This window comes from Aspergillus flavus, chromosome 1 (assembly GCF_009017415.1).
Source record: "Aspergillus flavus chromosome 1, complete sequence".
NCBI lineage: Eukaryota > Fungi > Ascomycota > Eurotiomycetes > Eurotiales > Aspergillaceae > Aspergillus > Aspergillus flavus.
The window spans coordinates 5,125,498-5,149,417 of record NC_092406.1 but is presented as its reverse complement, the minus strand read 5'-3'; the positions used below and the strand labels follow the sequence as shown (position 1 = coordinate 5,149,417).

The following is a 23,920-nucleotide window of genomic DNA, read 5'->3' as shown; positions in this document are numbered from 1 at the left end:
TACAAACGGCATTTAATAACACTCAAAGAATTTGCTTTCAACTTCGGAACAAAGGCAAGGGTGATGCGGACTTCCTAATATAGGAGTGTTCAACACAAAGACATAGTCTTGCGGTGCGAATATCCAGTATGACACTGAATGGGATTGTTCTTGCATCTTATTGAGACATTGTTAGACAGTTGTCTGCAAATTGGCAAGTTTTGGTACATTCCGATAAATCCAGCAAGAATCTCCCATCAATGTACTATTCATCTTATTTTGGGAGATGCCTTCTACATAGTCTTGCTCAGGACCCTTTGTGCACATTATCGCAATTACTCCTACATTTCATATCAGCATACTGAAACTAATGTTGCCCGGAAACAGGTGCAGAGGCATTTCACGAGAGTGATTGATCTGAAGCCTATCCCAAACAATAGATTGTCCAAAACAATAAACAACAAAGAGTTACAGGGAACAAAGAATGCCAGCCACTTTGGATCTCCATGACAAATTTCCGCTGTCATTTGAAATCATTACCCTCCTGAGAGTCTCAGATATTACGTGTTCTGACGAGTAATTATGGTCCTTTGGTTAGGGCTTTGGATCGCCTAAGCCCTAGATTAGGTGCTTTATACCACTACTATCCCGGAGTTGGATTCGTAGTACAGGTGTTATACTACTTTTTATACTATAATATGTGCAAGGTAAGGTTATCTACGTCCTAGTTTTATATTCAGTGAGTATGTTACATCGTATTCTCGCCATGTTTGCAAGTTCAGTCTCCACCTGTTCTGGCATTGAATCTTGCCCCCCGCGCATGACCATCTATAGCAACCTCCGACATCCCCAAAGTATCAGCGATACCAAAAGTCGCATGAACCCCATTCGTCGCTTCACGCAACTCAACCTCCGTGCCCTTCTCCCTCATATTATGCGCAAATAGCACAATATTATCATAAAGCACCTCAGACGTGCCAACTTCAATGAAAAGCGGAACACTCAATCGGTACTCGCTTCCCAATGGCGACAAATAGGGATTACTGTCCGACCAGTCAGGGGGGAAATAGCTACTAGCACCCCAGGAACCGAAATCATATTCGATGTAATCGGACTTGTAATTGCGGTGTTGATCCATCTCCAAGAGAGCCTTTATGGTCATATCAACCCACGGTGACCATAACAGCGCGCAGCGAGGTAGAGGTATTGCTTGGTTCTCGGTGGTGATATACCTTAGCATTGCTAGAATGAGATTCCCGCCTGCGGACTCGCCCGAGAGCACGATTTGGGATGGGGGGATCTGGAGGGTTTCTATAGTGTATATATAGGCGGTGATTCCATCCTGGACGGCGGCTGGGAAAGTTTTGTCTGCGTCTAAGGGGAGTCTATATTGAATTGAGAGGATTGGCCATCCGGATAGCTTACTGAATTTCGTGGGTCCCCAGCCACATCCATCTCCGGGTCAAGGGCCGAAGAGTACATAGGCGCTTGGGTGGAAATGGATGATGAGCTTTCGTGGGGGCTGGGCTGGGGCTGTTGGGTACCAGACTGCGCCAACTGGTGTGGGCTGGACTGCTGTGACGGAGGTAAGTGTTCCTTAATAGACCGCGGATTCTGTTTTCAGGTTGGGATGGAGCACAATAAATCGATCTCCATCTGGGCCTGGCTCCAATACTTTGGGAGTGCGGTACCTGATCGCCGTTCGATATCGAATCAATAAGATCACAACTTGTAAGGTGACGGCTGTCTTCCATGACCATGCAGAATTAGGACGGTTGGACTTGGGGATATAATACAGCCACCAGGTCACCAAACGTGCCGGGAGAGTGAGCAAGGTATATGCGGTGTACAGAGTTGAATGGACCGATGGCATGATCACTCAGAATAAAGGGACCAGGAGATGCAAATAGTAATAGTTTTGGGAGCTCGGTGGCTACATACTTGCGTATATAAGATAATAGCTTCTATCTACTAGAATGATGGAGCCTTGGGAGTCTCTACTCCGCACTTGCGTTCATTTAGTCGCCCCTGGTACTAAGTGGATTAAGGAATGATCGAGTTATTTCGGTGTGCCTGTGCGCAAAAGCACCTAGACAATAATTGCAGACAAAGAAAACTAGCATTGGAAAAAAGGCCCCCAACATCAAGGCACCCGATACAACCTCGTGCAGCTACTTAGGTAGTATTGGCGAGTCATGCCTAGAGTGGGGACCCTAAGGCGATGCGGGAGATGCCTGTCAGATTAGTTCTCAAGAACGCCTGCTGCTTAGCCTATGCGGCTGCGCCGTCTCTTGCACAGCCCCATTTCCACCTGAGAGCAGACGCTGGAGGATTTTACACTATCGCCGCTATGGGATGTTAAGTTCTTGGTCTTGCTGTCCGATGGCTCTCGGGATATCCTTGGAGGTTGATCGAAGTGAAAAGTACCAGTCTTTAGACCAGGGATAAGGTGACTGGGGTTTGAGAAAAGTGGGCTATATATAGGCAGATAGGTACAAACAATCACGGAAACCTGCTCAATTGCAGTCCAGTCCATGATGCCGGTAGACTTCCTGTCCACTGCCTCGATCAATACTTAACAAACCGGGTTGTATTCCGTAGGTAGGAAAAGAGTGTCAGACAAGCAGCTATTGAAATAGCGATAAATCTAGGCGCTAAGATTTATACAAGTGTCCGTACTTCAGAGAAGAGAGATCATATTGTGTTGAACCTTGCCATCCCAGAGCGAGTGTATATAGGAGATAGAGTTGAGCTATCTCATAACTGAAGACACTTAAAGCAGCCGTGGATGTAGTCCTCAATAGCGTCTTAGGGGAGAATCCCCGGCAATTACTGGCCTGCCTAAAGCCATTAGGCGACTTATCGATATCTCTGTTAATAACCACTAGACATTGCAAGGTCTTCGAATTACCATTTTCGCTCGTAGAACCGCTTATCTTAAATTGCTAGAACATCCCCCTGTGACACTTGAGAAAATTTTGTCTGGTATCCGAGACATGGTGAGCAAGAATGAGATCTTAACTCCAACCCCCGCTCATATTCTCCCAGCAAGCCAGGTAGAAGATGTCTTTGTGGCCCTCCAGAGGCCGAAGCTTCTGCGAAGACTTTGATAGAGGTGACTCTCTAGAAGAAGCTAGCTAGACATTGCGTATGCCCGAAGAAGACTGAGATGCAAAAGCCTATTCATGCATACGGGGTAGATTCTCTCGTGGTAGTGGATTTGCGATATTGGCGTCAATGGACGTTAAATCATGGCTTAGTATCTTTGAGACTATGGCAGAAATCAGCACCGGTGAGTTGAGTTGTTATTTGTGGCGGGTTCAAAATGGTCATTGAATTATTGCTTGATATTCCTAGTAATCACCACCTATGACATTGATTTCAACAGCAAGAAAGTAACGACATTCCATATTTTACACATTAAAATAGTCAATCCCAATAGAAACATTTTTTAATCCCCATTGAGCAAGCTTCTATTTAATTGACTACTCCCACACCATCAAACCAAAACTATCTATCACGCAATCTGCCTTACAATGATGAAATCCTATCTAACAATATATCTCCGCACTACTCCCCAACCAACATGTCCATCCAACCCTCTGCACCCACCATACCTCCTATCTCAACAAATAACATGTAAATAAAAGAATAGAATATCACGCATCAAGCGGACCCAATGACGAATCGCACCCCTGCATAATCAAAGACTTCTACCGACAGCATCGGCTACTTATTACCGGTTACGCGATGACGCTTGCTGATGGCGAGAGTGCGGGGTTAATGAATTTTTCATTTTCATTCTTCTCTTAAGTAGATATATAGATGGGTATTTATGTAGATAGATGAATGGATAATATACATATATCTAAGGTGTCAAATTCCAATATCACCTAACTTACACACAAGAGATACTCAAAATGGGCGACATCAGCACCCAACCAGACCCCAGCGATGCCAATGGCACACCCAAGAAACATATTCTCTTGAATGCATTCGACATGTCTACTGTAGGACATTTATCCCCGGGACAATGGAAGGTACGTATCTTGCATTATTCCTCTATTCTCATCCAATTCCACGGCCAGATGGGTTTATAGAAGATACTGAAGAAAGAAGAATCCCGCCGACAAATCCGCCACAAAACGCTCCCTCACCTACTGGATCGAACTGGCCAAGTTACTCGAGCGCGGCGGCATCAACGCCCTCTTCCTCGCCGATACCTATGGCGGATACGATACCTACGAAGGCAGCTTAGACGAATGTATTCGGCGCGCGGCGCAGTGGCCGGTTACGGATCCTACTATTGTATGTCCTTCCTTTTCTCTCTATCTTATCTGTCTGGTATTATGGGTTTATGGGTAGGTTGGGGTAGACAGTACAGATGCTGACTGTTATGGTAACAGCCTATCTCGGCCATGGCAGCCGTGACGAAGAATCTGGCCTTCGGGATCACGGCGTCGACGTCGTTTGAGCCGCCTTTCTTACTGGCGAAGCGGTTCTCGACGCTGGATCATTTGACGAATGGGCGTATTGGGTGGAATATCGTCACGTCGTGGAAGAAGGCGGCATTTAAGGCGATTGGATTGGATACGCCGATTGAGCACGATGAGCGGTATCGGCAGGCGGATGAATATCTGAGGGTTGTCTATAAGTAGGTTTTTCTTCCGGTCTTGTTTGGGTTTAGTATGAGGATAAGGGATCAGAGGAGGAGAAGAAAGAAAAAAAAAAAAAAAGAAAGCTAAGAAGCCAGACTCTGGGAAGGATCCTGGGCCTCCGATGCTCTATCCCCCGATCCCGAAACAGATACCTACGTTGACCCGGCCAAGGTCCGTCAGATCAACCACAAGGGAAAGTATTTCTCCCTGAACACACGCCACATCGTCGATCCGTCGCCGCAACGCACGCCTTTTCTCTTCCAGGCCGGGACATCGGCAGCGGGGTCAGCGTTCGCGGCGACGCATGCCGAGGCGATCTTCGTGTCGAGTCATTCGCCGGCGGTGCTGCGGCCGAAGATCGAGAATATCCGGAAGTTGGCGGCGGAGCAAGGGCGGGATCCGCGGTCGATTAAGTTCTTCGCGACATTTACGCCGATCATCGGGCGCACGGATGACGAGGCGCAGGCGAAGTATGAGGAGCTGCAGAAGTATGCATCCGTGGTGGGCGGATTGGTGCTGTTTAGTGGGTGGACGGGGATCGATATTTCACGGATTCCGCTGGATCAGGATATCACGGCGGCGGACTCGTTGGAGGCGCATAAGGTGACCAGTATGCTGGACGCCTTTACCACGACCAGTGAGGATGTTCCCCAGTGGACGCCGCGGGTGGTGGCTCAGAAGGCGGCGATTGGGGGCTTGGGACCGGTAGGTATTGGGAGTCCGCAGCGGGTGGCGGACGAGATGGAGCGGTGGATTCGGGAGGCAGATCTGGACGGATTCAATCTGGGGTATGTGACCACGCCGGGGACGTTTGAGGAGGTGGTGGACTTGTTGATCCCAGAGCTGCGGCGGCGGGGATTGTATCCTGCATCGGCGGAGGCTGACGGGCTGACGGCGCGCGAGAAAGTGTATGGCAAAGGCCAGCGAGAGTTGCGCGCCGATCATCCGGGGAGTCAGTACAAGTACGAGGTTTATCAAGAAGAGGCAGCTGTTGCTGAAACGGAGGTGTCATGATGCGCAGATATGGCGATAGAGTTGCTGTCAGTCTGTCCGATTACGGGAAAATAATAATAAGTTTACTGATTTCTGTCGCAAGATTAAGCCTGACAGCCACAACGCCTTCTCCGTCACCACTGCCGAGGGCCTTCCTAACCCTAATTGTCAGCCATGGCACACTCTAGATGACCTTCTTTCTTCTTTCAAATCCCTTTGCTTTCCCTACGGCATTTGATGAACCTTCTCGATCGTCGTGCCTCCTAAACCAGTAAAATAGAAAAAATGAAAATGAAAATGAAAATGAAAAATGAATCGATGACCCTACGAGATACTCCCAGGCAAAAAGTCATAGTTCTAGACCGGTCGCTGCAGGTCAACTGTTGTCTCGTGACCCCCTTTCCCTCCCCCAGAGAAACCTCCAGCTTTTCGACCCTGGGTCCTTGAAACTTCTTGAATACCAGAGACGAGGGACTTGTCGCATGGCTATCATGTGACAGTTCTGGTCTAGAAGGGGAAATCCACACATACTTTTGCCGCGATCTAGAACCTGGGAAAGGATCCCCCATCCCTTGTTCCGCTAAGACGAAGAAGGTACGGACCTTTTGGGGCACCAAAACGAGTCGCACAGGCACTAAAACCCTTAGTCTCTCCTCTACCCGATCTTGAATGTCGCATCCTGTGGTATTATGCACGGTCGTCTGGGTGGCTTGACCTTAACTTCGTTTTAGTCGTTCATTAGAGTACAAAAGTGACAGGCGTCGTGCAGGGGGGGAGAAAAGAAAAGAACAAATCGGCTTTCAACCAGGGGGGGATAAAGGTGTAAACTGTTGAATGAGGTAGGATCCTCGAGATGCATTCGACTCGACTAGGGTCGTTTGGGATTGATTGATTGATTGATTGATTGATTAATCCGGTTTAGGAGAGGAGGAGGAGGGGAACCTTTGATTCACCATGACAAGCAAGTTCGTAAAGTCAAGAGGACAAGCAAACAACGCACCATTTCACTTTGGACTGGTCAATTAATTTCCTGGGGGGGGGGAGGTCGAGGTTCATTCCCAGTCCTGTGCTCCCGTATTTTGTGTGTCTTATCATGAGTATTATTATTCTTATTGAAAATATTCCCTCATGGAACAAAAAATACGCTTTTGCGTGCTTGGGGGGAAGCAAACTCTATACGCCCGTACGACCAAAGTTTGAGATGCATTGGCATGTTCGGACGCAAGGCGGTTTCGGATGGGCCGAGTCGTAGTATATACCAATACTAAGTATCTAGTATCTCCCCTTGGGTATGAATCCCTACCCAAGCCCCGATCCATCTGGTCGGCAATGGTCCAGCCACGGCCGTGGTGGAGGTCTGCAGCCTGCATGCATATGTCGAGGATGTCGTCCATGAGGGACTGTCCTTTGATCGTCGAGCTGACACTAGACCGTGAAGATCGAGCAAACAACAACAAAGAGACGACGAACTATGTCGACTCCGTCAATAGCTCTTTCACTTTCTTGTTGTTGAGAAAGAGGCAGGTCCCGTCCGAGCACACGCACACACGCACACACACACACACCAACAGACACCCACACCTAAACGACTGACATGCATAGTCTTTGTTCAAGACACGCGGTAAGCTGACTGTTGGGGTAATCAATGAGATTTGCATACAAAGGTAATACATCCCCCTACCGAGGTTTATCCCTGAAAGAAAAGAAAATAAAAACATTCCGTTCGCATCTGGTGCAGCTGTCACCGTGGCCGCCACTCAGATCTCTCACCCGGCGAAGTCAAACCCCCCGCTTTGCTTGCTGGGCACCGACAGACCGGATGAGGTGTTCAGCCGTTAGTGTGAGCCAAAGGATTAATGGAACCCTTCTAATAGTACGATGCCTGCGATTCCTTAGGTTCCCTTCCTAGTTTTCCCAGTCTGTTTCCGTCTTGGGTGACGGGCGCTATCATTGGCGGAAGCATATTGATAGAATGGGAGGTTCCAGCCAATGTGACTGAGTCCATCCATGGGGACGGCGCGGTTAATGGCGGGGACCAATCAGAGAACAACACGGGATTTTAATCAACTCATTCTTTATGTTTGTTATTTTATTTTATTTTTCTCTCTCATTGACTCATTTCAGCGGTAATAATGATCACCATCTTTCCGTCTCCGGTTGGAAAAAGATACACCGTAATCGAAGAAAAGTATAGATAGTCCAAGTCAGACTATTCCCGTGGTGATGAAAAAAAAGTAAAGAGCAAAAAAATAAAAACCGCCCAAGAAAAGAAATGAAAAAGCTTGCGTGTGTCAAAGAAACGTCCCCCCAAGTCAGATAGTATTTGGGCTGACCGAGATTCCAATGCACAGCAGACCCGACTGGGTAAAGCCCAGTGGGGTCGGACTAGAAGGCATTCGGCCTAGCGGAAGACTCCAGTCAACGGATCGGCCAACCAGGCTGCCGCGCGACATCAGCCGAACTGCCAGCCTGACAAGACCCAGACCCAGACTCAATTGGCGCAAGGATCTGATGGGATGAAACTAATTTAGCGTGTCTTTTTTTCTCATGTTTTTCTCGTTTTGATTATTTTCTTTACAGAGGAGAGTGTTCGGGTTTTGCCGTTCCGGAAGAGAACAAGTACCCGCAGGTCACGATTTCTGTTCGCTTCTGCGCTCCCGATTGATTGGACCATCGGCCCCGACCCAGAAACCGGGACCTGGAGGCAATTGCTTGGACTTCGTATTCTGCAGGAGGCACGGGAACAGTTTTAGTCTACTTATGCTCGTTGGAAGGATCATTAATCACGAGAATGAAGGACAGGTTGGGACTGATTGCTCGGTAATCTGACCAATCCGTGGGCCGCCGAGGACGTCGCGTGGATAGCTTACTTCCGACCTACTAAGAAGAAGTAGGAGTAGTTAACTCATAGTCCTCTAGTATGTACTCCGTACTAGGTAGGAATAGGAATGAAGAAGGATAGCAAAAGCGAACCAAGCAACATTCGTTTGCCTTGAGACGAGGAATGGTTCTTTGGATGGATCGGGGAAAGGTCCGTGCGGAAGGCAAATAGCCTAGAGCAGTCCATAATACGAGAGCAGAGAACTTGTTCATTGTCCCTTGGAGTTTCTGAATGCGGTTCTCTTATTTGAGACGAAGGGCCTCACAATTATGCAGGGTGTAAACAATGCCTCCAAGAGTCTTTCATCACCTCGTTGCTGTGAAGAATCAAATAAAAATGGTGACTCCCCAGGTCCCTCATTATGTGCATACAGACATACATCTGGGGGGAGGGTCTGTGTGTATCGTCCGTTCAAGTACTAATTATATTTCCTAGTCTAGGTAGGTACCATATGTATGTATGTACTTAGTCACGAAAGTGATAGCTCAGCCTGGTCAGCTTTCCTCCCTCCATTCCCCATCTACCATGCATTCCGGGACGCAAGGAGGGCCACCAAGCAGGAAAAGGAATAATCCAAACATGAACCCACCTGAGAAATAAAATCAAAATGTAAATGTCAATAAAAACACCTCCAGGACTAGACCCGATCCAAAAGATAGCTCAGCTTTCAACTATCACGAGAATAAACAAGAAAGTAATTAGATGCATAAGAGTAAAAAATTAAAAAAAATAAATAAATAAATAAAAATAAATCAAATCGCTTATGTGACCCCTTTCTGGCTTATCGGTCTAGGATTTCTTTCTTCTGGATCGGATCCATACCGAAGCTGGTCCACTTCCTGTATCTTTTCTTTTCTTTTCTTGCTTTTTCCGGCTGTTGTTTGGTTTCCATCGACGTATTATATAATGCGAATAGGACAGTAATTATGCTTTTCATAGGTTATAAGTTATAACTCTCTCCAGATGTCGATCGAACACGGATCCCCTCCCAAGTCGCAGCATCGATCGTCCACCGCAGTAGCTAAGCTTATTCAACCATGCTCCACCAAACAGGGAAACACTCATTAAGGGGAGACCGCTGAGTTTCAGAAGAACTTTTGATGGGACGGCAGCACTCCACCGGCCTGGTACGATCGATAAATGTATCATTGATCATCCAACGAGTACAAAGAATCCACGCATAAAGGAGAGTCTGATAGTCATGAGTTGAGCAAGATGACTGTCGTTGAGGTCACCCAATGCGACGTCTTCCCTATTCGGTAAGAGTCATAGTAAACTTATTAATATAATCTAATGATGATGATGAGAGAGAGAGAGAGAGAGAGAGAGAGAGAGAGAGAGAGGGACCGAAGAGAAAGACAAATGACAGCGGTCACGAGCTTTCATATGACATGATTCATAATCGTCTCATCTTACTAGAACTCTTTTATTTTTTTTTTTTCTCACCAGTACTCCGTAGCAGGAAAAGAATACTTCCGTCGTGGTAGACTCAGGGTACAGGGACGAAGTACCGTACCTTAACACTGACCCTTTTTTAGGTTGCCTTCGACCGTGGGTACAAACCGAGAGGTGGATGTGGACTCTTTTGGAGCCCTGTCAACCACGTTGTCGGTGTTGATCAGTGTGTTAATTACCGTCTGATGGGCGTGTTCTATAATTATAAGGAGGGAGTCCCAGTAATACATTACTAGTAGTTATTTATGATCCAGTGATAGATTAAAATTACTAAGGAATTCCCGTTGGTTCTGGTTGAATTACCCTGAATGTTCTTTTGCCTTCTGCGGACATTTGTCTCTGACTCTTACTCCGTACTTACTCTCGCCCCCTCTTACTCCATACATAGGATACTCTCCCGTTCCATTTGCTCGATTTCCCTGACCTGACCGAGTTAGTCAGAGCTCAGCAAGGTCCGATAGGGAAAGCAAAAGAAAGGAAAAAAGGAAATTCTGGGAAAACTGGTTGGTCGACCAATCTTATCCGGGTCGAACTAAACCACAAACTGCGTTAGCCTCCGTGTTTGATTCACTTTTTTATTCGAAAAGAAAAAGAAAAAGAAAAAGAAAATAAATGTTCTTTTTGAATTTTCCATGTTTTTGGAAAAGTCAGGTAATATTTGACCTGCTTATTGTTTCGCTAGTTGATTAATATTTTTATTTCTTTTTCTTTTTCCTTTTTATTTTTCTCAATTCTTTAATTTTAATTTTCAAACCCGACGACCGCTTTTCCCATCGTCCCCGCGCTGGCCAGACCGGGCGCTGGACTGGTCTGGATACGTCCCCATTCTTGCTGGGGTTTTGGTTCTCGCTTTTTTGGGTTGGTGGTCCTGTCCTTCACCTTAATCATTGATACGCCGGTTCGGACTATACAAAAACCAAAATCCTAATATGAGAAAAATAAAATAATAATAATAATAATAAAAGTCATATTCCCTCCGGCCCTTTTCTTTCATTCCACTTTCTCTTCACCACACCTTCTCATCCTTTTCTTCCTCAGTCCTCATTTCTCACGCAACAAACCCGCGCGACAACGCTGCCCTTAACCTCCCTCAACTAATCCGTCGATCGCTCAGCTAGGACTGTCACTCATCTCCGCACACAGACTCTCGATCGGTGCTATTCCGCTCTATTCGATCTATAGGCTTCCACCATTCACCATTCATCGGTGTGATCGTTTAATCGTTTGATCGATTCCACAACAGGCCATGCGGCTGTCGTGACTTCGCCCCGAGTGTTGCTGACGCCTTTTTTTTCCCCCTCCCTCGTGGATTCTGCGTTATCGGTGATTGCCGACTTATCATCCACCGCCAGGATATGCCTCCCGTGTAAAGAATTTGGGTGGAAAGAACCTCGAGAACCCGCACGCCATTCCCGTCGACTCGATCCAGTGACCAACGAGAATCGAATCCGCTAGAGTCTGTCTCATTCTCCGAATCGCATCTTCCTTCTCCGTTCGTGATCCGTGTAGATCGCTGAACCGCGATCGTCGCCCCTCCTGGATCCTCCAGACATCGCTGGTGGCCTGTCTGGCAATCGATACTGGGCAATCGGAGGCGATACGGGATATTCTGCCGGCACGCTGACCTCGACCTTGGCTCATCCGCCGCCCCTAGAGACGCCCGATCTGTATCACCCGCTCGGGTTCTCGCGCGACACCACCGCCAACCTGGCTGCTCTTGCGGTTCCGCCACCGGGCATGGGGACAGCGCTGGATGCGCTGACTGCCCCTCAACCGTTGAATACCCGTCGACCCGCGGCGCAGTCCCTTCCCAGCTTCGAGCTGCCGCCCCCGAACTTTCACATCGGAGGAGCCGCGGTGAAGTACCACCCCCATCCCGCGCATCCACAGCCAGCGAACAATCACAGTGTCAATAGCCTTCTGACGCCGCCCGCCTCGACACAGTCGGGCGAGACGCCAGTGCCCACGACCGCCACGGCCGTGACGACCGCCGCGGTCTCTGCATCCCCCGATCCGACCTCGTCCTACGCCTCCGCCTACTGGCCGGGCCAGAGTTCATACACTACTGCGTCCGCGGCACCCCGCCAGTCCTGGAGTGCGGGCGTGAATCCCTACCCCCCGCGCGACACCTTCTCTCCCTCGGTGAACCATCTCCATCGAAATTCGGCGACCTCGCCCCCAGGGACCGAGGCGATCCCCAGCCAGCCGTACGACATGAACCACCTACCTCCCTTTCAGCAACCGCTCGCATCGAGCATGCCAGGCCCGAACTCCCAGCATCATGCCATGACGCATGCGATGCTCACAGCGCAGAATGCGCTCCCCAATCCGCCCCCGGCTCCGCCGTCGCTACCCTCAAACGACCCGTATATGACTAAATCCTCGTCCGCCCCCTCCTACACCGGAATCCAGCAGATGTCGAATCACACGGGGGCATATGCCCCCTACGGACAGACTAGCTTAGCGATTCATCCCCCCGGACGGGTGGCATCCAACCCGCCCCCGCATCATCTCAACTACCAGCGACAGCCGTGGCCCTCGTATTCGTTACCGGCCATGAACGGACCCGTGATGACGAACATGCACAATCCGAACGGACAGATGTCGCTCGTCGGCAATCTGCAACCGGGCCTGTTCACCAGCGGTCAATTGGCCATGCAGCAAATGTACGGGGGCCATCCATCCCACGCGGGCCACCCACCGGGTCCGACGAACGACCGACCCTTCAAGTGCGACCAGTGCCCGCAGAGTTTCAACCGGAACCACGACCTGAAGCGACATAAACGGATCCATCTGTCGGTGAAGCCGTTCCCCTGCCATCATTGCGATAAAAGCTTCTCTCGCAAGGATGCATTGAAGGTGAGATCTTTAGAACGCAATATTGTTTGAAGTAAAACAAAAACTAACTGAATTAGCGACATATTCTTGTCAAGGGCTGCGGCAAAGACGTGTCCGATGCGATCCCGAAGCAGGAGAGTGAATCGGTGAAACAGGAAGATAAAGACCTGGACCATGGCCTGTCGGTTTAGGCTGACCCTATTGTTGTTTACCCCTTGATCTCGAGCGACCCTCATGATTTCCCACGCGCATCGACCTGCCTTTCTCGACCTCACCTCTCGACTTTATTGTTCTAATTCTCTTGTGTACGCTCCATGATGCTTGTATTTGGCCTGTATGTACTTGGCGAGCGGTTCGGTTGGGACGATTGCTTGTTTTTTCTTCGTTTTTTCTTTCGTGATATCTTGTGAATGATTTGGCATCAGCGAGGGATAGCCGGATGTATGTACACGTATGTAGGTAGAGGCGTTGTAGGAGACTATTGGGATCAGTATTTGATGGCAAATTGATTTCGGCATGAGTCTTTTGGTGAATTTACTGTAATGTGTACCCATATGTATTGGTCGTGATTGTTCTAATAGAACTGAGTAATTCTAAATCCATGTATGCCTATAGTTACCCAACACATATAGAAAAACAACCTATATTACCAACTACAAGAGAGAAGACCTTACAAACCTCACAAACACTACAAAATATACAACAAAACAAAACTACAACAAACCCACATCATCACAGAAAACTCAACATTAGCAAAAGACTACCCACAAATACTTCTTTTGGGTTTGAGAACGGTATATATACAATCATCAAACAACCACTCAATTATCCTTCTTCCCCACCTTTTCCTTACTATCAATCCATTCTTCCACTAACCCCCTATAATCCTCTACCCCATATGGCTCCAACCACTTCAACCCGCCCTTCCTCGTATAATCCAGCCCCAAATCCCTCAACAACAAATCCACATATGGCACCGCATCAAACACGAAATCCGGGTTCCGTTTCCCAAACCCACCGCGGTAGCGATGCACCCCGAACTGCGAATGCAGGGCTGTTTCCCAGACGAGATCTGCATCGCCATCCGCATTATCCTGCTCGAGCACCTTCCGGAGATGAGGGGGACACTGTTCTCGCGGGGCCGGGGTGAGGTTTTCGGTGAAATAGGCTGAGATCCAGAGGGCTTGGGCTTGAGCGAGCATGGTGGTGTTGATTGTCATTGCGAGACCCATGAAGGCGATTGACCTGGTATTTGCGAGGGCGGGGGGGATCATCAAGCGGGCGAGACGGAAGGGGTGTTTTGCTGCTGCTGGGGCGTCGGGAGCGAGGGGGGCATAGTTGGCTGGTTTGGGGGGTGGGGTGGCCAGTCGTGGGAAGCGGGAGAGGATCTCTGCGTCGGCTTGTTGGATGACGGATTGGGGGATGGGGTCTTCGGCCCAGGGGAAGCCGAGGGTTTGGGAGAGGGTCGAGGGTCGGAAGTCGATGTTGGGGGTTGCTTGCCAGCCTGTGGCGCAGATGAGGGTGTCGGATTGGATTTGGGAGCCGGAGGCGAGGTGGATGGTTTTGGGAGTGAGGTGGGTGATGTGGTCGATGTGGATTTGCACTTTGCCTTCGGTGACAAGGTCGAAGAAGTTGGTTGGGTAGTTGAGGATGCTGAGGCCTGAGGCGATCCAGAAGGGACTGAACCAGGGTTTGAGTTTCTTGGTTTCAGGGTGGGAGTCATATTTGTTCAGGGTGATCACGTCGTTGGCCAGGATGGACCAGAAGGTGTCGACGATTTTGCGGCCGAGCCAGGTGCCGTGCAGGAAGTTGCGGATGGGGCTGCAGCCATCGGCGTCGCCCCAGATGCAGGGGCTGAACCAGGTGAGGAGGCGCGTGGTGACGAGCTTCTCGAGCCATTTCTTCAATGGGGTTACGTAGGCCGGAGCCATCCAGACGGGGCCGTGGCCGTTGTCGCGGATGATCCAGTCGACGTGGGCGCCGGCGGTTGCGGCGGCGTAGACGGCGTCCCAGGCAGATTTGGTGCCGCCGAGGACGGTGATGCGCTTGTTGGGTTGCAGGACGGCGTCTTGGTGCTGGGGCAGGTCGCGACAGTGGAAGAGCGGTGCATCGAAGGTGTCCTGGCCGGTGATAGTGGGCATGTAGGGCTGGGAGGTGATGCCGGTGCAGACGATGAGCTTTTTGCTCACGACGGTCTTCTCGCCGTCGGTGTCGTCGATGGTCAGGGTCCAGGTCCCGTCGGAATTATGTTCCGCGATGCGCACGCGCGTGTTCAGGCGGATGAACTCGCTGAGCTGAAAGTGCTCGACAAAGCGCTCCATGTACTGTTGGATCACGGTGCCCGGGATATGTTGGCCGGGCTGGACGCCGAATGAGGCGTCCATGGGGAAGTCGCTGAACTCATAGGTGCCCAGCATGTTGTTGGATTTGAGGCCGGCATACAGGCGGTGCTTGGCCCAGACGCCGCCGACCGAGGCCGCGCTCTCGAATAGCACAATCGAGGCGGAGGGGTCGACCTGGTGGTAGGTCTTGAGGGCAGCGAGACCACTCCATCCTGTTGGTGTGACGTGAGTTGGGGAACTTGCGACGTATCAATTCCGACGTGTGGACATACCCGCTCCGATGACTGTCACGTCAACAGTCTCCATGGTGATCAATTCACAGGTACATGCAATGCAATCGTTGCAGGATTAGTTTCAATGGTGATTTGCAGCCGAACACCGTCCCCCGCAATGGCCGTGAAGGGTATTTAAGGAGCAGCACAAGAGGGGAAGCCCGGGTGGAGTGACTTTGACGAGATTATATTAGTTTGAGTATAGCACGCCGATCGCGGAATTTTCCCTCATTCCCCGGGGACCAGGGAGAAACGGTCGAAGTCTCGAAGGTCGGCATTCCCACCCGATAGCCAAAGACTGGCGAGATGGCAAGAAAAAGAGTTTTTTAAATTGGACGCACGGAGGCTAGACAATTAGGAAAATTAGAAGAAGCGTGGTTGCATCGCGCCACCGTTAAGTTCGGCCTAGCGACTGGCTAAAACGGCGTCGGGATTCAAATGAGGTAAAATCGGCGGAGCAGTGGAGTTTGACAGGTTATTATCATTGGGGATTCTCCCGGGTTCTGCAGTCGTTTCTTAGCCTATGTTTCAGGTGGAACCTGCTGGTTGACTATGGATTAGTACTTTTTTAGGGGTGGAGCTTGTCATTCTTCAAGTTGACAGCCCAAGATCCACGCTGGACGTATGCACAAAACAATTTGTGTTTGACTTTCTATCCAAAGTCAGATCCGATAGAGGTTCATGCGAGATGTAGGGTATCACATTAGATTGTCTACTGTCAATCTAACAAGGGTGATCGCCAGATAATGCATCACAAACCCTAAACTTTTCCTTGCAGGACGACGGTCCGAGCAGGCAACTAGCCCAGAAAGTGCTTAAGCAATAGCTACGAATCCAGGAAATAACTCCTTATAAATAGTAATCGTAATCATAATCCCTTTCCGCAGCCGACGCTCCACTGATAGTCCATGGCCAAACGTCGGGGAGCCACCACGATTTCCCAAACGGGTAACCCTAAGGGCGCTCATTCGAAGCGAAATGGAGACTGACGCACCGGACAAGCGTTTGGCGTCCCCGCTGCCAACTGATAACGGTCCTTCAGACCCAACCTGTCGGGCCATGTGCTTGTCGGACGGGAATTGATTTCGACCCGTTTCCCCCCCTGGATAGATACATCGATCTTCCGTGCGCCGGCTTTCCGGCCTGCGCACCATCCAGCTATAAAGCTACTTTTAATACCAAAGTTCAGCGCTTTTGCCTCCCCTGATCTTCCCCCTCTGTTCTCTTATGATCTGAGTCCCGCACAGACGTCCATACTGCCACCATGGCCGGGGATGACTTTACCATCGAGGCCTTCACCCTCCTCGCCATCGCAATCGTTACCATCGCTATCCGCATCACCGCACGATGGATCACCGCTGGACCGAGAAACTTCCAGCTCGATGACTTCCTCATGCCCTTAGCGGGGGTATGCTACCCCTCCTCCACAATAACATCACCCAGGGTACTCATAGACAAAACAGGTGGTCTACGGGTTGGAATCGGGCGCCGCTTACTGCGTTGGCGCTTGGTGGATGGGTCTGGCCAACAACTCCATGACCGATGAGCAACGAGCCACGCTTTCTCCCACTTCGGAAGAATACCGGCTGCGCGTGGGCGGCTCCAAGACCCAGGTTCTGGGTTGGTCGCTGTATACAACCCTGCTGTGGTTGTTGAAAGCTTGTATGGCGATTTTCTACTCGCGATTGACGTACGTTCCTTCCTTCGTACATCGGTTATCCTTTATATCATTCGTAGATACGAATGCGACAGAGAAAATGATAGCTAACTAATTGGATCTAGAGCCGGTCTGATCAATATGCACCGTCGTGTCCAAATCGCCTACGTCCTCATTGGCGCAACCTATATCGCCGTCATTTGCTCCATCCTGTTCGGTTGCCATCCCATGCATAAAAACTGGCAAATATACCCAGACCCAGGCAATTACTGCCAGCCCGCGGTGTCGCAGATCGACGTCTACGTTACTGTTACTTTGAACGTTGCGACAGACGTATACTTGATATCGATTCCGACACCGGTATGCTGCCTTCTTCCACGTCCCTACAAGTTCTATGCACAAGTACTATACACACAAAGCTAACAAACGAACCAAAGATGCTCTTCAAAGCCCGCCTCCCATGGCGCGAAAAACTCGAACTCCTCGTCCTCTTCAGCGGCGGAATCTTCGTCATGGCAGCTGGTATCCTCCGTTGCGTGTTAATTGTCACAGTACGTCTCCTCCCCTAACTCCCAACTCCCAACTCCCAACTCCCCAGTCCAACACCCCAAAACCACCACACTCCCAAACAAGCTAACAAAGAACAAAAACAGGCCGGCGCAAACGGCGCCCAACAAGCCGGCAGCTGGGCCTGTCGCGAAACCTTCGTGGCCGTCATAATCGGCAACGCCCCCATGATCTACCCCCTATGTCGCCGCATCGCCCGCCGAGCAGGCTGGTACATCAGCACGAAAGGCGTCAGCGCAAACAGCTATCCGTTGACGGATAGCGGCGGACTGAACTCCAAGAGTACCATGCATAGCAGCAATCGGAAACGGAAGTTCAAGCATCCGTTGTCGTTGCCGGATACGCAGTATCATGATGAGCAGACGATTTTGCCTTCGCAGCCAACGATTTGTGAGGCGGGGACTGGGAATTGGGATGAGGAGAGTCGGGGGAGTCAGGAGGGGATTAAGATTGTTAGGGAGACTATTGTACGGAGGGAATAGTTTATTCTTTTCTATCTTTGGTTGTTTCTTTTGTGGATATTGATTTTTCTTACTTTTCATTTTTATTTCTTTTGTTTTCTGGATATACACGGATACCTAGTGATATGATTGATTGATATATGTACAAAGAATAAGACAGGACATAGACAAGACAAGCTCATGATTTAATTAACATACCTACCTACACAACCCTAATACTTAAATTAAAGGAAAAAAGAACCAGTGGGTCAAATAAATGAAATTAATATAAACCCTCCCGTCCAACCCACACCCAATAACCTTATACGAGAAGATCACCCCAAGGCCCCCTCGTATAAAAACCCCCGGAAAATAAAATAAAATTAAACCTCCTTCTGAAGAGCAGCCGCCCCATCACTCGCAACAAACACTTCATCCTTTTTCAACGACGCCTTGACGGGACTCTTGGCCTGGAAGATGGCGGTCAATTCTTCCAGGGTGCGTTTGCTGGTCTCGACGAATAGGAAGTAGATGATGATGAATTCGAAGGCGTCCCAGAATATGAATAGGAAGTAGTATTTCCAGCCGGCGCCGGAGAAGGCGATTCCGGTTACGAAGGTGTTGTAGAAGGAGGCGATGTTGACGAAGAACTGTTCTTTATTAGTATCTTTTCTTGCAGAAGTGAGAAGTAATAATGAATTGATAGAAGATACGTACGTTATTCATGCCCATTCCCTTAGCACGACTTTCATATCGAAGACATTCAACCGGGTACATAGCCTGATTCGGCGTCCAACCGGCCGAATACACGAACCCGAAGATGAAGATCATGGCGATTTGAGCCCGGGCTGTGATGCCGCTCTTAGCGATGGGCTCGCCGTCTGGACCGTCCACGACGTTGGTTGCGTTCAATGCCAGCACGATGGCGAAGAGGATGACGATGATACCAGTTGAGAGGAGCAATTGGGGCCGACGACCGACACGATCGGTGATGAGCGCTCCGAACACGGCGCCGATGAACTGCACCACGTTTTGTAGTCCTTGCAGGAGGAGTCGGGTGTTATTGTTTTCGATACCTGCGCCACGGAGCATCTGTGGGTAGTAGTAGGAGACGGGGCCGTTGCCGGACCACTGCCCGAAGAAGGCTATGAAACTTAATTAGCTGGGGGATGGTGATGAGCTGCAGTATGTGGTACATACCCATAAAGATAACGAGCATGGATCGATAACGTGTCTCGCGACTGTTGAATAGCTCCCGGTAATCCCACCAGCGCTTGTCTGAACCGGTCATGGAAATATCCTCCACCATCTCCCGGTACTCGAGTTGCACGATGGGCGCGTTGCGATCGCCTTCTCCGTGGTATTCGGCTAGCACCTTGAGCGCGGCTTCGTGCTTGTCTTGGGAGATGAGCCAACGGGGCGACTGGATTCTGTTAGTTTCGCTTGTTTGGATCTCAGACTGGAGTGACGACCTACCTCTGGCACGGTAAAGCAGAACAAAAGTACCAGTCCCGAAAAGATCATCTGCAGCCAGATCGGAATCCGCCAGCTCATCGTCCCCTCGATATCAGCCGTCCTCCACGGGATGAAGGTTCCCGGAATACCACCGCCGAACCACAACACGTTGTATAGACCCGTCATTGCACCTCGGTACGCGGGATGGGCCATCTCAGAGACGTAAGCCGGACCGGCCGTGGCGGAGGTCGCGACGCCGAAGCCCAAGATGAATCTGCCCGCCATGAAGCCGCCCAGGTTATGGCATGTGGCTTGGACGATTGTTCCGATGATAATGAAGATGGAGCCGAGGGCCATGCCGACGCGACGACCTATGAAATAGTGACTTAGCCGGGTTTGGGAGGTGATGTGTATGGGGGAAAAGGGGGGTACCTTTGAAATCAGTAAAGGGACCGGCCGTGAATGAGCCGACGATGTTTCCGATGGTGTAGATAGCGTAGACGATTCCGGTAGAGGGTGTACCCTCGTCTGGATCGAACCCGAAGTATGATCTGTATTGTTCGTAGCTGTTGATGGAGCCCATGAGCGAGCCGTCGTATCCGTTGATGCAGGAGTTGAGCATGGCTACCGCGATGCACCAGTACAGCTGTATTGGTCAGTGGCCGTCTGATCATCAACGCAAAATCATAGGTGCGATACCTTCAGCATGCTCTTGCTCAGCAGTTTGGGCTTCTGCTGAATGGTGGCTACCGCCAACGCGGCATTGTTGACGCCCTTGATCTGGGCTTCGCCCGGGTTGTCACTGTGGGACACAGTGGCATCCACCTTATCAGCCATGATGGGTCAAAGAGGAGGCAAAGAAGATCAGGTCAGTGATTACAATTACATAGTCTGATCAAAAAAAAAGCGAAGCCAAGGGAGGCGAGGGGGAGGTTGATATACAATATAAAACTCCGAGCGTTTCGGTGTATCATACCATTCCAACCAGATTCGGATTAATTACGATACAATACGGATTATATTAAACTGTGTCGTCTGAACATATTAAAGGCCAGGATTTGTCGACTATTCAGCCCTGTGTATGGACACAGAGACACCCCGCGGATGAAAGTAACAAGGAGTGATCCCTCCGTAACGAAAAGGGTATAAGCGTCTATCAGAGTTAAATCTGGGGAATATGGTACTGGGTTAGCCCGTATTCTAGCTTCGCGGGGGATTGTGGAGGACCAATACGAGGTGGTAGATTCTGAGATCCAACAAGCTCCCCATCGTTCTCGTGTGGTCAGATTCCCACTCAACCTCGTGGTCTGCCTCTAAACGATGGATGCCCAAGTTAGCTCACGCCATAATTCTTGCTTCTAATGGCCATGCCAATCCAGGAACTATCGAGTGCGGTGATCGGTCCGAATTGCCGTGTCCTTTTCTCTTCGAGTAAGCACTACAGTCTAGGGTCCAGCCCCCATCTATTTAATTTCCTGGGGTTTTGTGGGTGGACTATCCGGGGTCGACAGGATTAGCCTGCGTCCGTTAAGCCGGGATTGCGACTGGGAATGCGGCCCTAGGATCCGCGGCTGTCCTGTGATTGAGTGCTTGTCAAGAATTCGATTGCTAACTAGTCTTAGCTGCAGGGTAAAAGCGTCTCGGGAATTAAGCGATGTCAAGACATTGGTCCGTCTTGGCTCTGTCACGCCGCTAAACAGTAAACACCCTCCATTGGCGTCGCTTCTCACTGCAATGTTTCAAGGCATGCAAATGAGATGGAACTTAGTAGTATTAATTACAGACCACATGGCAAGACCTCCAGGCTGTTCATTAGTGCATTCCGTTAGGTATTGACACGCGACTGCAGGTTAGCTTTCCGCACGAACTTGTAATAACACATGATGGTCTGTGGCCTTGTCCAGGCCTACTTGGACAGACTCACCGATCACTATTTTTGGGTTTAGCTGGTATGAGGCGACTGGATCAAGATCGGACCCGATCACTTGCCGCCGCACTGACTTGGTGAACGTCGGTTGCTACCGAGGGACAGTGGCAACATGGCCCCGAGAGATTATTGCCGTATGGCAGAGTCTGGATGAGAGCATGCTCGTGGTAAGGTATGTGGCGATGTGTCTTCTGAGGGTCCTCATTTCCGAACTGCTAAGCGAGCTAGGAGTCAAAGCACTGGTTCTTATGTGGAGTGAAGCTACCTATGGGGATGCCGGTGAAGGGCTCCCTAATAGACGTGCTCCTGCATATGTAGAATATAGTTAATATGCTGGCAAGCCCCTAACTAACCCGAAAAAGAAAATTCACATCTTTGTAGTTTATATGCACCTTGCGTCCTATTAGATCCGGAGACACTTGATCCCCCGAAGAAGCACAGACTCACTAACGAAACCAACTTGACTTATATTCTCATAGCAGGTATACATGCTATCAATCAGCAGTCTATAGTTACTCCTATAACAATGAGGGCGTTTGTATTCCACGTTGTAGCACACATAACCTAGAAGCTAAAACCGATGAACAAGCAACGTAATGGTGGATCACACACAAAAAATATTCTTTTAGAGAATTTAAAAATGCATCAACAACATCTTTACTATGTTTGTCAACTTGCAAGGGTGAAACATTAGTGAGAGCGGAGATTGGTGGAATAAATAAAAATCGAAAGGTACTTCCCAGCAGCCGAGGTCCTTGGGTTTGATTTGCATAAGGCATCGTGCATTGGTATTGCAGGGTACTGACATGGGCCTCGGCCGTATTTACCGATTTTGTAATTAATTAGTCGGTTTGGCTCTGTTTGCTTTATGGAGATGTCATTTCCTGTATGCGAATACTATGGTAAATAGAGATGCTTGCATTAGCCAGTTTGAGGGCAGAAAGAGGATTGTGCGCGGGTGATGTCCAGATGCAGATGAACCTTGTCACGGACTCTAACACCTAATGTACTTAGGGCATTTCAGGAGCTTTTGGTCATGGTAGATGAAAGCTGGCTACTTGTGTTGAGTCACATCGCCACATGATAGCGCGTAGTCGTGGACTTGCCTTTTGAGAGCTTGGATCAATGAACTTCTATAGTGCAATCACAGTCGTAGGAATTTCGTGAGGCTTAAGAGACAGTGGAAGATTCCGAGTGAGAGAGAATAAGCTTCTGACCTTACTAGCCACCGACTGCAGTTTGCAGCCAAACGCATGGTCGCGGACCTGGCACGGGGCTTATAATGCTTCATTATGTCCTAGGTAGCAAGGATAGTCAAGACTGAATCGAAGGATGATTTCAGCTAACCTAGAACTACACAAACATTAGGCTGCGAAGCATTGGACTTAGCACTTCTCACTTCTATAGTCACCAAATTCAAAACAGAACAACTGCCTGATATATGTTGAGCCTCCACCCAGCAATCGGAAATGGAATTTGAAGACATGTTAGTCTTTAATCGGTCGAGATCGACATTGCTATCATTATAGGCGACTCAGTGTCACTTATTTTAGAGATTAACAATCCAAGGCCTTGCCCATAAATCATTAAGCTATGGTGTTGCCACTATGTGAGGCTTTGCTCGTCGCACCCAATACAACGGTGAAGGAAACTAAGACAATAACTTCACTCTGCTGGAAAGTATTACGCCTGTCCGTCAAGTAAGAGTTATGGTATGATATATAATTACTCGACCTCATGCGGGGATGGCTAAAAAGATCACTAAGTCGGTGACGTAGTTAAAATATATATGACTCTGGTTATTAACCACAGAGTCATAACGCTGGTCAAGTCCACGTGGGTATCGAGTGTAGGGGCCATGTATCACGCTCCTCCCAGAAGAAGTTCATGTTACTCTTCTTCTAGTGCCGAGAATAAAGATAGTTATAGGTATAGACGATTGGATGCCGTGGTTTCTATCTGAATATGCGGAGTGTAAATGGTTGCCTCCGCTAAGATTTATGTAGAAGGTAACTAGTAACAAACATTGAGGGACATTCTCCAATCAGGGTCGACGAAAATGGAATAGACGGAAATTTAAGAGTTATATAGGAAGTAGTATGATTTTAGCTACATTAGTAGCTGAACATCCCACTTTGCTGTGCATACAGTTCAAACAGAGTTACCGGCTATAGCCCCAGCTCTTCTGGTCCACAGATGTATAGGTGAATGCGCATACAGGTTTGATCATGGTCAGACAATAGTGATGAAGGTAGCAAGCACTGCACTTTGCCGTACTAATGCTTCTATATGAAATATTGTTAGATGTTAAGTTGAAGTCCGAGTAACGGACGCATTAACCAATGACCGCTGGCTTCAACCGTTCAATAATCCAACCGCTTGAGCAGTCCAGGGTGGCGGAGTGTATTCTAAATAGCGCAGTCTATATCTTCTCTTGGGATATTCAACCGACGAGC

At 49.2% G+C, this 23,920-nt stretch overlaps 6 protein-coding genes across 6 annotated transcripts; 3 read left to right on the top strand and 3 right to left on the bottom strand.

The window, feature by feature from the left end:
• Window positions 1–757: 757 nt before the first annotated feature.
• F9C07_2228612 (alpha/beta hydrolase fold-domain-containing protein) lies at window positions 758–1,852 on the bottom strand (the record flags this gene model as incomplete). Its single annotated transcript, XM_041283880.2, has 3 exons — window positions 758–1,279; window positions 1,405–1,554; window positions 1,619–1,852. 3 exons carry the CDS (start codon window positions 1,850–1,852, stop codon window positions 758–760), a joined length of 906 nt encoding a protein of 301 aa, XP_041140191.2.
• Window positions 1,853–3,899: 2,047 nt separating this feature from the next.
• F9C07_10970 (coenzyme dependent N5,N10-methylene tetrahydromethanopterin reductase) lies at window positions 3,900–5,651 on the top strand (the record flags this gene model as incomplete). Its single annotated transcript, XM_041287918.1, has 4 exons — window positions 3,900–4,019; window positions 4,099–4,287; window positions 4,386–4,633; window positions 4,733–5,651. 4 exons carry the CDS (start codon window positions 3,900–3,902, stop codon window positions 5,649–5,651), a joined length of 1,476 nt encoding a protein of 491 aa, XP_041140192.1.
• A 4,075-nt stretch (window positions 5,652–9,726) lies between these two features.
• F9C07_2228610 (C2H2 finger domain protein) lies at window positions 9,727–12,995 on the top strand (the record flags this gene model as incomplete). The annotated part of the gene is made up of 4 exons (XM_041287919.2): window positions 9,727–9,770; window positions 10,050–10,132; window positions 11,516–12,825; window positions 12,882–12,995. The coding sequence occupies 4 exons, from the start codon at window positions 9,727–9,729 to the stop codon at window positions 12,993–12,995; spliced, it is 1,551 nt and encodes a 516-aa protein (XP_041140193.2).
• A 630-nt stretch (window positions 12,996–13,625) lies between these two features.
• Window positions 13,626–15,452, bottom strand: F9C07_10967 (flavin-binding monooxygenase-like protein; the record flags this gene model as incomplete). The annotated part of the gene is made up of 2 exons (XM_041287922.1): window positions 13,626–15,358; window positions 15,419–15,452. 2 exons carry the CDS (start codon window positions 15,450–15,452, stop codon window positions 13,626–13,628), a joined length of 1,767 nt encoding a protein of 588 aa, XP_041140194.1.
• Window positions 15,453–16,287: 835 nt separating this feature from the next.
• On the top strand, window positions 16,288–18,433 carry F9C07_1140230 (uncharacterized protein). The gene is made up of 5 exons (XM_041283876.2): window positions 16,288–16,826; window positions 16,882–17,108; window positions 17,201–17,435; window positions 17,513–17,626; window positions 17,729–18,433. Exons 1-5 carry the CDS (start codon window positions 16,683–16,685, stop codon window positions 18,122–18,124), a joined length of 1,116 nt encoding a protein of 371 aa, XP_041140195.1. The 5' UTR covers window positions 16,288–16,682; the 3' UTR covers window positions 18,125–18,433.
• A 32-nt stretch (window positions 18,434–18,465) lies between these two features.
• On the bottom strand, window positions 18,466–20,374 carry F9C07_10966 (putative MFS lactose permease; the record flags this gene model as incomplete). The annotated part of the gene is made up of 6 exons (XM_041287923.1): window positions 18,466–18,732; window positions 18,800–19,227; window positions 19,283–19,505; window positions 19,559–19,908; window positions 19,970–20,183; window positions 20,237–20,374. 6 exons carry the CDS (start codon window positions 20,372–20,374, stop codon window positions 18,466–18,468), a joined length of 1,620 nt encoding a protein of 539 aa, XP_041140196.1.
• Window positions 20,375–23,920: the final 3,546 nt, after the last annotated feature.

What these genes read in the sequence shown, in the direction of transcription:
- F9C07_1140230 (XM_041283876.2), top strand. Translation starts at nt 16,683, where the DNA reads ATGGCCGGGGATGACTTTACCATCGAGGCCTTCACCCTCCTCGCCATC. An exon ending in TCCTCATGCCCTTAGCGGGG is followed by an intron (nt 16,827 to 16,881) that starts GTATGCTACCCC and finishes TAGACAAAACAG; the next exon opens with GTGGTCTACGGGTTGGAATC. An exon ending in ATTTTCTACTCGCGATTGAC is followed by an intron (nt 17,109 to 17,200) that starts GTACGTTCCTTC and finishes AATTGGATCTAG; the next exon opens with AGCCGGTCTGATCAATATGC.